The 17,008-nt window shown below is 46.3% G+C and overlaps 1 protein-coding gene across 4 annotated transcripts in view; it reads right to left on the bottom strand.

Annotated features, from left to right (window-relative positions):
• NFATC2 (nuclear factor of activated T cells 2) overlaps window positions 1–17,008 on the bottom strand; it is a 154,540-nt gene that overhangs the window by 110,989 nt on the left and 26,543 nt on the right. For 3 of the 4 annotated variants that reach the window (XM_057703013.1, XM_057703011.1, XM_057703012.1), the window contains exons 2-3: window positions 7,807–8,304; window positions 3,363–3,534 (exon numbers count right to left, since the gene is read on the bottom strand). In XM_057703013.1, coding sequence (XP_057558996.1) covers window positions 3,363–3,534; window positions 7,807–8,291 — 657 coding nt within the window. In that variant the 5' untranslated portion in view covers window positions 8,292–8,304. Of the gene's footprint in view, window positions 1–3,362; window positions 3,535–7,806; window positions 8,767–17,008 lie in introns of those variants that run through there. The other variant, XM_057703014.1, reaches the window with a different exon arrangement.

Below are 17,008 nucleotides of genomic sequence, written 5' to 3'. Positions count from 1 at the left end.
TCTGACCTCTCTGGCCAAGCTAACTGGACCAGGGTGTGGCACCCTTCCCAACCAGGGCCAATTAGAATCTCCCTGAGGGTCAGGATTTGGACTCCAACAAGCTAGTGAGGGGGCTAGAATTGGAACCGCATAGAAAGTTGATAGGCGGGAGGTGTGGGCATTTTTCCAGGAGGACTTCTCTGCCTGGTGAGAATGAGGAGGCCAGGAAAGCTGGTCTGCAGAGAGATGTGGAACATGGGGAAAGCTGTGTTGCAGGCAAAGCCAGACACCTGGGTCCAAATCCTGGGTTCACCATTCAAGACCTATGGCCTTGAACAAGTTCCTTGACATCTCCTTGACCTAACTATAACTACTTCATAGGGCTTTTTCGAGGGTTAAATAAGTTAAAACAGATAGCACTTGGAATAGGGTCTGACACGCAATAAATGCCCGTGAAGCGTTAACTATTATTCACATCATCTTGCTAAACTGCAAGTTCATGAAGGTGAGGGTTTCTGGCTATTTCGTTCATACCATATGCCGGAATCTAGAACCATGCTTGGTACATAGCAGTGCTCGACAAACGTTTGTTGAATAATCGTAGAACGAAGGTATCACACAGCCCCGAAAGGATAGACACCATGGACAGAGCCTCCTAATGCTTCTTGTTTCTTTCCTGCTTTTCCCATCTCAGGATAAAAGTCAAACTCTCCCCCATGGCCACCCAGGCCCTGCACGCTCTGGCCCTTCAGTCTGGTTACACCGGCTTCCTCAAGTTCCTCTGACGTAGTTTGCTTCCTTCTGCCTCCAAGCACTTGTACATACTGTTCCCTTATGCATCCTCAGCCCCAGTGTCTTCTTCAGCGAAATCCTCCCCCAACTACACTGGCTCCTCCATTTTACACGCCTAGAGCCTCATGCATGTTTCCTTCCTGCCACTTGCCACAATTTGTAATTTCATCATTTGTATGATTATTTCATCAGTAGCTTTATACCCCCTAGATCATGAGCTCCATAGAGAAGATGACCACAGCTTCTCTTTTAGTCTTCATTATATCTCAGCATCAAGCACAGTATATGGCAAAAGGCAGGTGGTCAACAAATACTTGCAGAATGAATCCACTTGTTTAATGGATTGACTGAGCAAAGAAAGAAATCTTGGACTCATGACCACGAGTCCAGGTTCTTCTTGAGTTGAATCTCCTGACCTGATTATGTTACCCCAGTAGTCTCCTCATATAATCCCCTTTTTCTCATCTGCTTTGGATCAGTTTCACTCTCCATTACAACCAAAGGCTTTGACTCCAACACACACTAACACCACCTCCAGACCAGGAGGTTCCCATCCTAGAACAGATAAGCCTTGATGGATAATGATATGGAGATTTTCTTTTCCAAAAATCAATTTTGAAGCATGATGGAGTAAACAGTACCAGACCAGCCCTACCACCATAAACAACTATAAAAAAGGACAAAAGTTTATAAGTTAACTGCTCTCAGGCATTAGACAGCAGGTAGCATAAGACTGTGGTCCATGAGGGAAAGGAAACAAAGGAGGTGGGCCCATGTTCACTGCAGCTCTCCACTCGGGATAGCTTCCCTCCCACATGCAGGGACTGGAGTTTAAGCAGAACTCCAGTGGTCCTGCTAAGTTGGGGAGGCAGAGTTCAGAGTCCCAGGCTGGAGAAGCAGCTAGACTCTGTGGGTAAAGCATCAGAGAGGAGGAAGGTGCTAGGGGAGGAAGGTGCTCCCCAAGTCCTTAGCCTAGGGCTGGGCTGTGTAAGCACAGGGAAAGAATGTGCATAGTTTATCAGAGAGAGACAGCTATGGGGTAAAAAACGGAAACAGAGAGACAAGAGGTTAAGCAGGTTGGAGTACTGGAACTCCAACCCACCAGAGAGGAGTGACCTCCCCATAAAGCATCTGAAAAGACTAGGCCTTAAGAATAAGGTCATGCCTTAGAGTAAAGGCTACTTTAGACCTGCCCTAACATGGTCTAAAACCAAGCCTCAACTAGATCCACAAAAGAAAGAATTCGATGGCTAACCCCACAAAGTTGAAGGGTATGGGGAACACCTTGGGCTTTCCACAGGTCTACCTTAACAAAGGGTAAAATCAAGCCTATAAAAGTTCAAAGTGGTCAGCCAGTAACTCAACTACCTTTAGAGGAAGATAACAAAAATCAAGAGTCTCTACAATGTCCAGTACACATCATCATCACAATGTCAGTATATAGTCAACAATTACTAGACATGCAAAGAAATAGTAAAATGTGACTTACAGTAAACAAAAAGAAGCAACGAATGGAAACAAATCCCGAAAAGACTGTGATGTTAGGTTTAGAAAAAGCAACTGCCAGGATTTATAAGTTCCTAATATTATTACTCAAGTCTTTAACCAGGTGTACACACTCAAAGCCACCTGTGAAGATTTTAGGGTTTGGGGTTTGTATGTTTGTTTTTTGTCTGAATTGAACTCATATCATGTACTTGCAGGGTATGCTCAAGAATCTGCATTTTTAACAACTACTCTAAAGGGTTTTGATGTACCATCAGATTCTTACCATAGAATACTTTTACTTTAAGGCAAATTTTTTAAAAAGTTAAAATAACTTAAATTTATTAAAGGACTGGTTAATTGAGTTGGTTGGTAGGCACCAGTCAGCAGTTCCTGCTTAACCAGACTACACAATTAAGAATATTTCAACTCTAATTATTTTGGAGAAAATAAAAACAAACACTTCTCTACTTATTTTGAGAAAAAATCTGAGGTTAAATCAAAAGCCACAGACATAAAAAGATAATGATTAAGGAAAAAACAGGAGGAAATGCTCAGGGTATAACGTAAAGTGAAAAAAAAAATCAAAGTACAAACTACTATGACGTCAAGTATATAAATGCACAGTGACAGACAATGCCATGTTTGTGAATAGAAAAAAGGCAACAGGAAATATATTAAAATGCTAATAATAGTTATTTTAGGTAGTTTGACTCTGTGTAGTTTTAATTTTTTCCCACTTTTCAATATATTGGTTTTCCTCAGTGGACTCTCATCTGAAATTTAAACACAAAATGATGGCTTCAGAAACCTTCAATTCAGAAACCTCTGCAAAACTCTAGAAGTTTCTCAATCAAAAAGAGAAGGAAGAAGAAGCTTGAGCACGAATATCATTTCTATCCTTATCCAGCTCATGAAGACTTTTCTATGGCTTCTGAACAGCTGGATTAGCTTCTGATACTCAGTCTCAAATCTCCCAACCCTCAGAGGAATAAGAGGTGAAGACACACACCTCAATCTAATAAGCACCAAGCAGTAGCACTCAGCAGAAGTGAACCACCTCGTGACAAATGAGGACGCAAAAGGAAGAGAACTCAAGTCCATACCTGAACCACAGGGTGGCCACCGGTCGGAGCTTTGACAGCCCCGCGACTGCCTTCTGTCTCGTAGTGAGCTCGGTGATGTGGCTTGGGCTGCACCTCGATCCGCAGCTCATAGGAGCCTGACTGGTGGGACAGTGGCCACTCAAGTGGAGGGAGGGATGCAGTCACTGGGATGCTGAAGGAAGAAACAGAATCAGTCAGGTGTACAATAAATCATAACCAGTCAACCTGTACAATAAACATAAATGGTCCCTTTCCTGAAAATCATGTGAAAAAATGCTGGCTGTTGGGAGGCACACATTTCTCAGACATGATAGGTGGGGCTCTTCACAAAGTAGAGATCTTTTTCATCCTCTTTCTTTGTTTTCTCTTCCTTCTTGATGGAGACAGAATGAGTAGTATCTCAGTTTATGAAGCTAATTTCATGATATGTTAGTTCTAGCATGTTTCGAACTGCTGTAACTTCTTTTCCTCTGGAAATTTTGAAGAATATCACCTCCTACCTCTAAAGAACATCCCTTATCTAGGATGTTTTCCTTTTCCAAAGGAGTAAGTGTGGGAGAAGGAATACCGAAATAGAAATCAGGGGCCCCACTGTGTCACTAACTTGCTGTGTAACGTTAGGTATGCAACTTATCTTTCTTATTCTCAGTCTCCTATAACCACAAATGGCCTAGGTGGCATCTGAGAGTGTTTCTAGCTTTTATTTCTCTGTCTGATTATCTCAATTAAAAGTAAATTTAGGGAGAGGCCATTCCCAGTTATTACTTCTTGGGTCAAGTGTAGAACACCTAACCACAGAGAAGTCTCTGGTTTTGTTATGCATGAGCCAAACCACTCAGACTCCCTACAATTAAATGAGTAAAGGTTAAGAGCATGACTGGAGTTGCACACCCAAGTTCAGGTCCCAGCTCCACCTCTAACTACCTGTGTGACTTAGAGCAAATGCCACCATACCTAGGCCTTAGTCTCCTCAACTGTGAGATGGGGATACTGAGATCATATAAAGAGCTTAAGCACAATAAGTGCTCAATAAATATCAGCTATAATTATTTTTTCATGTAATACAGTGTATATTTCAAATAAATAGTTACTTCCCATAGATGATCTGACTACAGTATTAATGGTATTGGATATGCATGCCTTTGCATCTGAATTTGTACAATCTTTGAGGGCATGACATTAAATTTCATTTTATTATACAGTCTTAACCCTACCCAGCACACACATCAAGTACTTGATGTGAGGTTAGAATTATGTCATTGAAGAAGTAACTGAAGTCTTGACAATCTAGACCTTTCACTCAGAGCCCCAAAGAACCTAAAGACATTTTCCCAGGATCACACAGCAAGACACAGCCAAGGCTCCAACTTAAATCTCTTGACTCCTGGTCTAGTGCTCCTTCCACATCTCTATACTATCTCTTATTTACTTAAAATAGGCCCAAGAAAATGTCTCATTTATGGAATGAGTCTAGAGCAATGCCTGACATTTGCTAGGTCCTCAGTGAATATTCAGTGGGTGGGTGGATGAATAAATGGAAGGATAAGTGAATGAATGAACAAGCAGTGTTATTTCAAAGAACCCCCATATATTCAAAGTAGCTTTGAAGTTGCAAATGCATGAATTTGTGTCACTATGTCCTGATTTTTCACATGCAAGAGAAAACATTAATCTAATCAGGATAGTCTTTCCTGCTAAGCCCAGAACTGCTAGAAGCTAACATTACGAACTGGACTTAATTAAGCATTTGCAATGAAGCCAATTCTATCCCTTCTCTATTACAGCAATTCCACGGGGAGAATGGAGCAGGGCAGCACCCCCACAAACTCCATCAGTGCCAGAACTGAACTTGAACATTCAACTTACAATTCCATAGTCACTATACAAGCAAATCTCCAGCCCTTCTTTATAACCACATTGCCTCCTGAAGCCCCTCTAACTCTGAAGTCTCAGGGTGTCCAAAGTGCCTTTTTTTCTACCTTAGTTACAGTTCCAAGATGCCTTCAAGCTCTGCCTACAACCAAGGTGCCATATGTGTTAAATACTCTTGCTCTCACGTATGCAAGTTAAAATTTTAAGTTAGCAAAATAAGGTTCATTAAAAAGTCACCTCACCCCGTATTAATCAAAAAACGTAGTGAATAGAAGATTCAGTGGAATATCCCTAAGCATCAACTTCTAATTTTGTTTGATTGTGGAACAGGTCTTCGACAACTGAAATACAATCTTAAGACCCAGACCATTGGAGCCAGTCTGACATCCTGCATTTGAATTCCAGTCCCCTGCTGAGTTATCCACAACTCCCTGAAATAAACACCATCGTGAGACTTCTTTGAATGCCCTATCCTCTGGATCTAATAGAAAATTCTTGCAAATACCTCACTGGCTGGCACAGATTGGTACTTGCCAGGGACTAAAGGACTCTAACTCATCAGAACCTCTCAGATCAAGCCACGTAATGGAAAGGGAAGGATTTTACATACAATAAAGTCTCAGATAAATGCCTCACAATCATTTTTTATATTAATGTTCCTCCCTACTCCCAATCATTAAATGTCATGTTTTGGAGATTGATCAAGGAGTTGATCAGGAAGAACAAAGAGTCAGGAATCTCAAAGTCATTTCCAACTTGGTCGTGAATGGGTGTTGATGGGCATGTCACTAGCTGGGCGCGTCACTTCCTCTCTCTGAGCCCCGATTTCTCAACCTGCACCAGGTGTTGACCTTGATCAACACTCCTAAGGTGGCTCCAGGAAACTGTAGTCTCAGAACCCCGTGGCCAGATGGCGTTTGAAATCACCACACAGTCTGTGCACAGCTGGGAGTGCCCCTGCACAAAGGCATCTGTTAAACTCTATTTAACCCAGAAACTCCTTTCCTTACGGGACACTGACTGACCTACGATGGCACGAGTGTTCTCAGAACATGCTTTGGAGGAAACGTCAGACCAGAAGCTCCATTTGGTCAATTTCGGGTGGGGGCAATGGGGGGTGGGGTGCAGGTAAGCCAGGCCCAGTGGATGGGGTCCTAGACGACTCTCAACCCCACATCAATCAAAACGGCTCTTCATTATCTGTTTTGGCATTCAATATTTTATTTGAAAAAAGGAGGCATCCATTTGCTCAAAGCAAGTAACACTTTGAAAACCACTGGGATAATGGTTAACAGCATAAGGCTTCGGTTCGTCACCTTATAAAACAAATAAAATAATATCTGCTCCTAAGCTATGTGCACCTCATTTTCCTTATCAAAATGAAGATAAATATATACCCAAACCACCAGGTGTTCGGGAGAATTACATGAAATAATCCAGAAAGAGTGCTGAGACGTGTGCCCGGCACACAGCAAGCATCCCGAAGTGGTGATGATTTATTGCCACTGTCATCACTCTAACAGCTATTGGGAGCTCAGTCTTCCAGCACATGGCTCATCAATGAGGAAGCAACAAAGTGCTTCCCTGATAACAGTAACAGCTGTCTCTTTCATGAGCTCTTACTTATATAATGAATAGGTTCTATGGTAAGAGTTTGATATATATAATCTCACCTAATCCTAAACAAACAAACAAACACACCATGAAGTAGGTACCATTATTATCTTCATTTTACAGGGAACAAACCAAGGCCCAGAAAGGTGCTCAATGAGGATGAAGGTCCTGATGGCTTAGCAATGTCTGCCCTGGGCATGGCATCAAAAAGATGCTCAACGAGAACGAGGGCCCTGCATGATTAGTGATGTCTGTTATGGACACAGCAGGATGGCAGCAGCAGACATGCCCATGATCACACAGCCAGTAGGCGGCAGAGTCAGGACTCAGATCCAGTCCTGGAGACCCCAAGCCTACCTGCTGCTATTCACGCATCTCTTCAGCTTGCCAAGATTTTAAGCTCCTTGAGGTTACGGCTCCCACATTTTTTGAGGGCCTCCATATTGCCGCTTGTAATACTGAGGCACATAGCAGGTGCCAACAAACACCAATCCCTCTTATAAGATAGCAAATTCCACGTGTTAAGGCTTGCTTTGTGCTTACTAGACCATCAGCTCTACAAAGGCAGAATTCTTTTCCCATTTTGTTCACCACTGTCTCCCCAACACCTGTAATAGTGCCTGGCACAGAGTAGGTGGTTGATAAATACTTGTTAAATAAGTGAGTGCATGAATGAGCTCAGCGTCATATGAACAATCACATGCGTCCTATAACTGCACCCTCCTACCAACCACCCAGTCAGTGGTTGTTACACCCATTTTACAGATGAGGAAACTGCAGTGCAGAGTTGCTGTTTTTTTCCCAGAGAATTTAACTTCCTTTTCAAGGTCTGGCAGCCTGTACATGGAGAGCCAGGATTTAAAACCAGTCTAGCCAATTCTGAATCCCATGCTTATAACCAGAAAACCTTCTCTTAAAACTGGACCATGGAATAAATCGTTTTCAAAGCCAGACTCACCTGCAGATGGGAATGGCGGGCACCAGCTGCTTGGGCCAAGTGGGCGGCACCAGCAAGATGGACTCGGGGGCCGAGTTCCTCCTCTCCTCCTGCTCGCAGGGCCCCAGGAACTCCACGGCCGGGTAGATGTGGCGGGGCAGGCCGGCCTTGGACGGGGCGGCGGACACGGGCGACGGGTCGGGGCTGGTCTTCCACATCTTGGGGGGGATCCCACAGGGCGAGTCGGCAGCGAGGCTGTTCAGGTCATCCATGAGGACGGCAGAGCCAGCCGCTGGGGGGTACCCGGCGGGGGCGCCGTCGTCCCGGGGCTGCGGCGAGGGGCTCCGCGAGCGCTGGGGTGAGGCTCCGGGCAGCGGGGCAACCAAGGCCCCGGCGCACGAATGCCTCCGCTTGGTACCAGGCGACGAGGAGCGGGAGGCCGGACGGGGCACGGGCGAGTGGCGGCCCAGGCAGCTGTCCTCAGCGAGGCCGGTTCGAGGTGACATTATTGGCGAGGTTCTGGGGGAATAATGAGCAGGGATGTTTTGAAACTGGGGACACAGGTCGTCGGGCCCGCCATTATTGGGCGAGACGCAGGGCGAGGTGTAGGGGGAGAAGGTGTCGGAAATGAAGCTGGCAGAGGAGCCGCTGCTAGCGGGGCTCAAGCAAAGCGGCTCGCGGTAGCCCTCGAAGCCGGGCACGGGCAGCGTGAACCTCGGGCTGGCGGCCACCCCCGGCGGGGGCGGCTGCTCCACCAGGAGGCCAGTGTCTCTCACGCGGAAGGGCCCCCCTGCCTGTATCAGTTCGTGGGATGGAGTGATCTCGATCCGAGGGCTCAGGCCCGAGGCCCCCGCTGGCTTGGCCGGGCACAGAAAGTTCTGGGGCCCTACCCTATCCGGCTCTCCCAACCGGCCGGGGGGCTCGCCAGAGAGACTGCCTAGGGGGCTGTATGGCTTGAGGCCATAGTCCTGGACTTCATCGGGGTATGCGAGTCCGGAGGGTAGGCTGGCGACCTTATGTGCATTCGGTTCTTCTGGAAAGAGAAGGGGGGAGGGAGGGGGTCTTTTTAAGCCTCTAAAACACAACTCCCGATGCAGAGCAGAGCAATCACATATTGGGTTTTGTCTCCTGTTATTATTTTGTTTAATCCCCACCACACCAGACCCCAAAGCTAGAAACTCCTTCCCTCACAGAAGGAAAGTGAGGCCACTTCATCCCAGATTCCTTGAACAGAGAGATCAAAGCGGAAGGATTTTAGTGCAGGTGCAGGAGCACAGCCGGTCCAAGCCATGCAGCAACAGCCAGAGACCTGGAAGGCCGGCTGGGCTAATGGCTTCCAAACTTTTGTTTCAGTGCGACCCTTAGAAAAAACGTGATTTTACTTCACAATTCAGTTCATACCATCATATTCACTGACAACTGAAACAAAAGCTTCCCCAAACAATACTTACCCTGCTACGTGTGATGCACTCTTATCTATCCTCCTGTCTCGGGTTATTTTGTTTAAATTCTGGTCATAACTCAGTAAACAGGTTTCCTGTCCCTCCAGTGAGTCATCAGCCAGAGTTTGAAAAACACTGACCTAGGCCCATCATATTGTTCTACCTGTAGGATACAGCTACAGGATGCAGGAGAGGCCACACCAGCTCTGGAGACCATGAAACTCTGGGTTCAAATCCCAAATGTTTATGCCCACATGCAAAAAGTGGCAGAATTTACAACCAGGACTCCTGAGCCATGTCTCATCTTGTGCCATTTTACAGATGAGGAAACTGAGGTCCAGGAAGGGGAAGCAATTCACCCAAATACAGGATGAATAGGATTAGAAATCCCACAGATATGCCACTCGGCCCCCAAAAGACAGAGCCATAGCTACAGAGCCTCCCAAACTAGTAAAATCAGTGGATACAGAATGATCTAATTTTTTCTTTAATCATGGCCCCCTAGCTCAGGTTTCTGCTGCCACCTCGGAAGCACCCACGGCTGGAGAGTGAAATTAGCCAGGGAAATAGCTATTTGCTCCCACCACCCCTCACCCCACTCCTCCTTCAAGCTCCCCAGCTCAACAGAGGCCCCTCCACCCTTTCTGTTGTTCCTCGGGTCAGCCTTGACTCTTCTCTCAAGCCCTTACGTCCAATCCATCAGCAAAGCCTGACCGCTCTATTAAAATATAAACCAAATTCCTGTGTCACCCCCTCCTGCCACCCTCCTCCACTTGGACTGTTGCAGTCACCTCCTCCCTGGTCCCCCCATTTCTACACTCACCCTCTCTGGTCTGTTCTCACAGCCATCTATTGAAATGCCCGTTGAAAAGTGAAATCCACTTTAAAGGCTTCCTTAGATGTCCCCAGGACACTCCTTAACACACTGGTCCCCTGGCCCTGCCTGCCTCACTACTCCCACTGTCGCCACTTTCCCCCAAGCTGGCTCCGCACCAGCCCTGCTAACATCTTCATGATTCTTCAAGCAGCTCCTGCTGTGGAGTTCCCTCTCCCTGGAAACTCTCCCCTCAAGATCTTCACCTGGCTGCTTGTCTTAATTCCTTCACATACTTGCTTAGGCAGTAGCTCCTTAGGCTGGCCTGTCAAAACGATCGTCTCCATCCCCACCCCTGTGTCATTCTCCACCCCATTCCCCTGCCATCTTTTCTCCACTGACACCTGTTAGCAGCTCGCATCACATCAGGTATTATCTGTTTAGGGAATCGCATCCTGCTAGATCCGGAGCAAACTGCAGCCCATGGACCAAAGCTGGCCCACAGATTGTGTGTGTAAATAAAGTTTTACTGGAACAAAGCCACTCTTATTTGTTTACACATAAGCCCGTGGCTGGCTTTTGCACTATAACAGCAGAGTTGGTGGTTGTACACAGGTGATCCTCCACTACCTCGGTGCCCTTGCTGGGCCATCCTGGAGTAAATGCTATCTGGCTTAGCTTAGCTGATCTCATAGGGTTCAGGTGATACCCCACCCCAGGTGAGAGCTCAAAAATGGCTTTCCACAGGTCCTAGAGTAAAGATAAACAACTGCAACTAGGCCAGCCCAGTCGAGCCTCTGCCTGCCCCTCCAGCCTTGCCTCTCTCTACCCTCTCCTCTCTCTCTGGACTCCAGCCCAGGTGGCTGTCTTTCTCAGAAAGTGCCAAGCTTCTTTCTGCCTCAGGACCTTTGCACTTGCTATTCCCTCTGCTCAACAACTCCTCCCTCACCCAGCCCTCTTCTCTCTGTAACTAAAGCCACTCCTTCGCTGGAACTGGGCTAAAATGTCACGTGCTCCCAGAAGTCTTTCTGACCTTCTTGATGAGATTAGACCCCACTCACACTTCCCTGCTCTGCTCCACTGCATTTCTCACAGTTCTAATGCAGTAATTCTGTCCTTACTTGTTTCTCATCTGCCTCCTCCCCAACTCCCAGCCCCACCTGCACCAATCAGTCAATTCCATGAGGACTCGCTCACCCCCCCACTGTATTCCTAACAACTGGACAGGACCTGCCACAAAGCAGGCCCTCCAAAAAGATGTGTCAGTCTGCTGAATAAATGAGTAAAGAATGAAATATTTAAACTACTACTCAAAGATGCTAACATCCAAACCAAAAAGTAGAAAGACATAACCTTAAGAGAGGGTGATTTGGTAATATCTATCAAAATTCCAAACGCACGTATACTTGGAACCAAGCAATGCCACTTTTAGAAATTTATCCAGCAGATGTACTCTCAAGTGTGCAAAATGAGGTATGCATAAATTTAGTTAGTCCAGCCCTGCTTATAATCCCCAAAGACTGGAAGCAACCTACTGTCGGTCAGCAGGGGACGGATTAAGGGATGGCTTAAATTCTATCATTCACATAGTGAGATACAATACAGCTACATAAAGGGTGGGAAAGGTTCTCTTTGCATTAATATACAATGACCACAAGGTAGTGTTAAAGATGCACACAGTATGCATAGGATAGAAACAGAGGGTGAGTGTATACACACACACACATACACACAATGCTTATGGGCGCACAGGCTTTCTCTGGAAGTTGCAGGTAACAATGACTTCCTCCAGTGAGAATGAAGTAATTAGGGCAGAGGCAGAAAGGAGGCTGGTTTCTGCACTACACTGAAAATAGATAATTTCCAAAAGGCACATGTTTTTATTTATTTTAAAGGGGAGGGGGTTGACACAACATGATATATAGTAATGACACCTGGTTTTAGGAAGCAGGAAATTGCATTCTAGTCCTACTCTGCCACTAACTAGCTGTGTGACCTTGGAAAAGTCCCCCACCCACTCCAGGCCTCAACCTCGTTTGTAACAGTGTTAAACCAGATCAGTCTCCTTGGCTGCTTCTGGCTCTGAAGTGCTTTCATTTTTCTAGCTAGAGTATGTAGGGTCTAGGGCTCTTACAAAGCTGCAGTTCAATATAAACTTGTATTTGTGCCTGCAAACACACACACACATGCCTTCCTGGAAGGTAACAGAGCATAGATTTTTAATCTAGGAAGAGATCCAGGTCAAATCCATGTCTGACAACATTCTGATAATCCATTGCCCTGCGAACCAGCAAAAACAAAACACAGAAAGCCTCTTAGCAAAAATTCCGGCCTTATCAGAAAAACTGCATTACATCTTATCAGAAACACCCCCTTGGGCCTGATGTGCAAGTCACAGAAATTTTTGACCATAAAAACACACACACTCCCAGGCAGCAATGAAACACAGAAAGGCCAGTTTGCTGAGCAAAAGCATGTAAAGCATTTACATTGGTTTTAATTAATCCAAGCAGTGGAGTTTCTTTTGCTTTTCTTTTCTCTCCCCAAGATTTTGAAAGTTTACCCACAAGCAAAGAATATGGAGGTAATTTATAATCATTTAAGTCTCAGTCCCCTGGGTATTTGACAGTAATTCTCACGGACAAAAGGCTCATCATTAAAATATTTCTTTAAGTAGCTGGATTCTTCCCTATTTCTCCATAAGCAACTGCCACCCTTGCAGACAGCTTCCTTGCAGCCCTCACTAGGCCCACACAGCGCCGGGCCAAGTTCATCTCAGAAGCACCAAGTTCTCTCAGAAGGTTTTCCAAAAAGCTTGCTTTTCTTACTAACTTGCATGATCTTTGCTATATTCTTGTACCAACAGTGACTATTTACTTAATATTTCTATTTAAATTCATTCGCATATTACTTTTTTTTTTTTAAGGAAACTTTACACCACTGCCACAAATGGAAAATCAGTGTCACCTCCATAAATAGTAGGTAGGGTAAAAATACAATCAAAATAAAAGTTACTAAATTCAAGCGAGACACTGTTGCTAGCCAAAGGCTCTGAGCCTGAAGCCCACTTTTTTTTCTCCTTAATACTCTTTTTTAGTAAGTTATCATTTATACATACAGATTTTGAGTGTAGAGTTCAGTGACTTTTGCCAAATGTTCTACACCCTTGTTACCACCACAATCAAGATGCAGGACATTTCCACGAGCCCAGAGAGTCTACCTTTTTTTAAAGCTGGAAGTGGGGGGAGGAAAGGGCAAGTGTCAGAAAGAAAGGCATTAAAGACACAGTAGCACCTGACAGAGGCCTCACTCTTGACTAAAGAGAAGGCACTCTGTCAAGGGGATGGCACTCATGTTCAGTGTACTCATGGGGGCGGAAAGGCATAAAACCATCCTACTTGCCGTGGGAGGTACCTGGTCCACACTCAATGCCTCAGAAAGAGGAAGAAGGTGGAGGCAGACATGGGGCTTCAGAGGTTGCTACTCTAGATGCTCTGTGCCTCCGTGCCTTTGCACATGCTGTTCCCTAGCCCAGAACACCCATCCATACCTCCTCTTCTCACTTCTCCTAGCAAGCCACTATTCGTCCATCAAGATTTCACTTGGGCCACCTCCTCCTAAAAGCCCTCCCTGATTCCCTAGGCTGGATCAGACACTACAGACTCTGTAGTGTTGCCAGAACCTACAGAGTCGTGTAGTGAAGTCTATCAAGTACAGATTCACTTGTCTGTCTTCCTACTAGACAGTGAGCTTTTTGAAGGTAAAGGTCACTAATAATAACAACAAGAGCAGCAGCAGCTGCTGCTGCTAAGATTTGCTGAGAATTTATATGCCAGGCTCCACGGTAAGCACATTACATATAGTAAATTATTTACTTCTCACAATCTATGAGATGGGCACTGTTTACTCCCCTTTTATAGATGAGTTAACTGAGGCATAAAGAGGTGAATTAACTTGCCCGAGGTCTCACAGCTTGAACCCAGCAGACCTGAGACCAGGGGTTCTCAACCTCAGAACTATGGACACTGGGGGCTAAAAAATTCTGTGCTGTGGGGCTGTAGGATGTTTAGCAGCATCCCTGGCCCACTAGATGCCAGTAGCATCCTCTCCCCTCTCTCAGTTGTAACAACCAGAAATGTCTCCAGGCATTGCCAAATTTCTCGTGCGAGGCAGAATCACCCCCAGCTGGGAACCACTGCTTTCAGCCCTACAGCTCCAGGGCCTGCACACAGCCGAGGCCCAAAAGACTCTTGGGAGCATCAGTCCATGAGTCAAACCTGAACTGATTCAGAAATGAGATATTTGCTCCCCAGAAATGAGATATTTGCTCCCCGTCAGCCCTAGCAGATAAATCATTTCTGCAGCAGACATCTGAAAGTTCAAATTACCATCGCCCTTCCTTCCATCAAGTTCCCAGGTACTCGCCCCAACATCTACGCCCCATGAATATTTGGGGGGATCTCTGGCCACTCTCCAAAACCGCAAGACAAGATTGCTGGGGAGGCCACTCCAGCCCTGCCTCAGGAAGCCATCTGCACTGAGATCCGGGTCTCGGTCTATACACAGTGCTAGGGGCCCCCAGCTCCACGGCCTCCCCACACTGCCCCCACCCCCCACCCCGGCTGTGTGACTTGGGGGACCTCTGAGTCCTCATGTATAACACAGTGCTGAGGTTGGTGACAATACCCACCTGATATTTCATTTCATCCACATGAAGCCCAAAACACACAAAATGAACACTCAATAAACGGGGCTTTTCAGTATATTAGTAGTATTATGAAAAGAATGATCTTTTAAGTGAAAATTCTGCTCTTTCTCTGCTTTCACTGCCTTCAAGGGAAGAAATTTTTATAAAAATAAAATGGATTGGTCAGCACTTTGGGATTTCTCTCTGCTAGCCTTCAGAAAATACATGGAATAGGTAAAGAATGCCTCTAACACCCCCTCTACTCCATGCTTTATACTCTTTCTTCTGGGCTACCTGGGAGCTGATCAACTAAATCTCACTAAAGTGTCAGTGACACAGTGAGCTAGTTGCAATAACCAAAATGATTCTCTATAACACATCTCTACCATTTACTTTAATACCAAGAATGTGTATGCATTTAACATATACTAATGTTTGTCTCACAAAAACCCTAAGAAGCAGGTCACAGAGTTTCCTCATTGTATAAATGGGGAAAGTGAGGCTCAGAGAGGGTGATTAATTTGCCCAAGGTCACATAGCTTCTAAGTGGCAGAGCCATATTAAGTCATAAGCAGCCCACCAGGGTCCTCCACCCCCGAAACTCATGGAAGGGGATATTTCCTGGTTGGTGATACCTGAACCCCAGAATAGGAACTGCTCCAGAGCCCCATCATGAGGCAGGCTGCCCTAGACAACTAAAGACATAGATTCCTTTCTTTTGGAGTATTCACAATCCCTCCATTTGCCCCAGGATTGAGTCAACGATTATTTAAAAATCCCACTCAGGCCACACAGAGCTCTCTGCCAGCGCCTGCCCTCCTGGAGCCTCTGGCGAGTCTGTTGCTCACCCTCAAGGACACACGGCCAAGTCTAAGGCAGCCGCCAGTGCCAACCCCCCAGCCAACAGATCGCTTTTGAAAAAAGGAACAGCAAGAGAACATCTTCGCCTAGAACTACAGGCGGGTGGAATTTTCAGGAAGCAGAATAGAATGACCAAAATAGAAACCCAGCTAAGGAACCTACATGAGGCATCTGTCCTTTGGGGGAGGGGGAGGGACAGCGTGAACCAGTGCTCTCAGGCTTGAACGACTCAGAGGAAAGAAGCCAGGGTATGGCCCAGAGGCTAGACACCCCTCGGGCTGGCAGCAGGGCCCCAGAGCTGCGGTCCATCCCTGTCTGAGATGATAGACCCACCACTCAATGAGCCCACACCCCGAGGTGGTGTGAGTCCCAGGCCCTGGGTTTGAGACATCACAGTCTGTTGCCATGGCAGCATTAGGATGCCACAACCTGGCACCGCACATAGGCAGCCGGAGGACAGGGTGAGAAGATGTTGGGAAAGAATCCTGCCTCCCTCCATCCCACTACTCTCATAACCTCCTGTGTGTTGGGGGCTTCAGGAAATGCCAAGAGGAGCAGAGGGTGGATGGATTTTTCATCTGGCGGCTTGCACCACCTATAGGAGAGACCTTCTTTGAAAAGTTACAGATTGCATTTCAAGTAATAAAGTCAGCACTTAGCAAACTTTCCAAAGGGCCCACCATGACCCAACTGCCCCCACCAGACACGCAGTAATTGGATTCCCAATCAATGAATCGTGTGTATTAATAATGACAGAGAATCAGGTTGTCACACCCGTCATTCAAAGATGACACATACAGACGCAGGGCGTGAGAGGTGAGAAATTCCATCCAGATAAGTCAGGTCCAGAAAAGCCAGAAAGGGAAGGAAGGCAGTTTACCATCCTGTCTCGTCAACGTGGAACCACTGGAAAAAGCCACCTTGAACGCTATGCTCTTTGCTGACCTTGCTGCAGCTAAGGCAGCTGTCTGCCTTCACCAGACAGGGCAGAAAGGAGGGCTCGGTCCTGCCTCCCAGGCAGCCTGCCATAAGACTGGGACACAGGACCCAGCACACAGGACCTGGGACAATTTGCAAGCACCGAGCCTTATTGGCATGGCTGTTTGTGAAAACACACGCACCCGCAGGCTGACACGTATTCCTTTTGGCGAGAAGTGGAGAAATGTATGGAATCTGGAACCCATGTGCCTCGAGGTCAGCTTTTGGATGGGGGCAGCAGGGCCCAGGCATCTGGCAGACATGAGACCTCACCTCCATCCTCAAACTGAGTTGGAAAGAACAGGTTGAAATTCATTCCATGGGGCCCTCGTGCTTTCAAGAAGTTCAAAGGCCTTCCTATTTTTATTCGTTCACTGCGCCTCAAGCTTTCCCATGTACTAGCTCCCTCTCTCTCTCTGTGCAGCTTACAAGCACCCTGGG

This window comes from Hippopotamus amphibius, chromosome 12, assembly GCF_030028045.1.
Source record: "Hippopotamus amphibius kiboko isolate mHipAmp2 chromosome 12, mHipAmp2.hap2, whole genome shotgun sequence".
Classification (NCBI taxonomy): domain Eukaryota; kingdom Metazoa; phylum Chordata; class Mammalia; order Artiodactyla; family Hippopotamidae; genus Hippopotamus; species Hippopotamus amphibius.
This window is presented reverse-complemented; position numbering and strand designations above follow the sequence as displayed.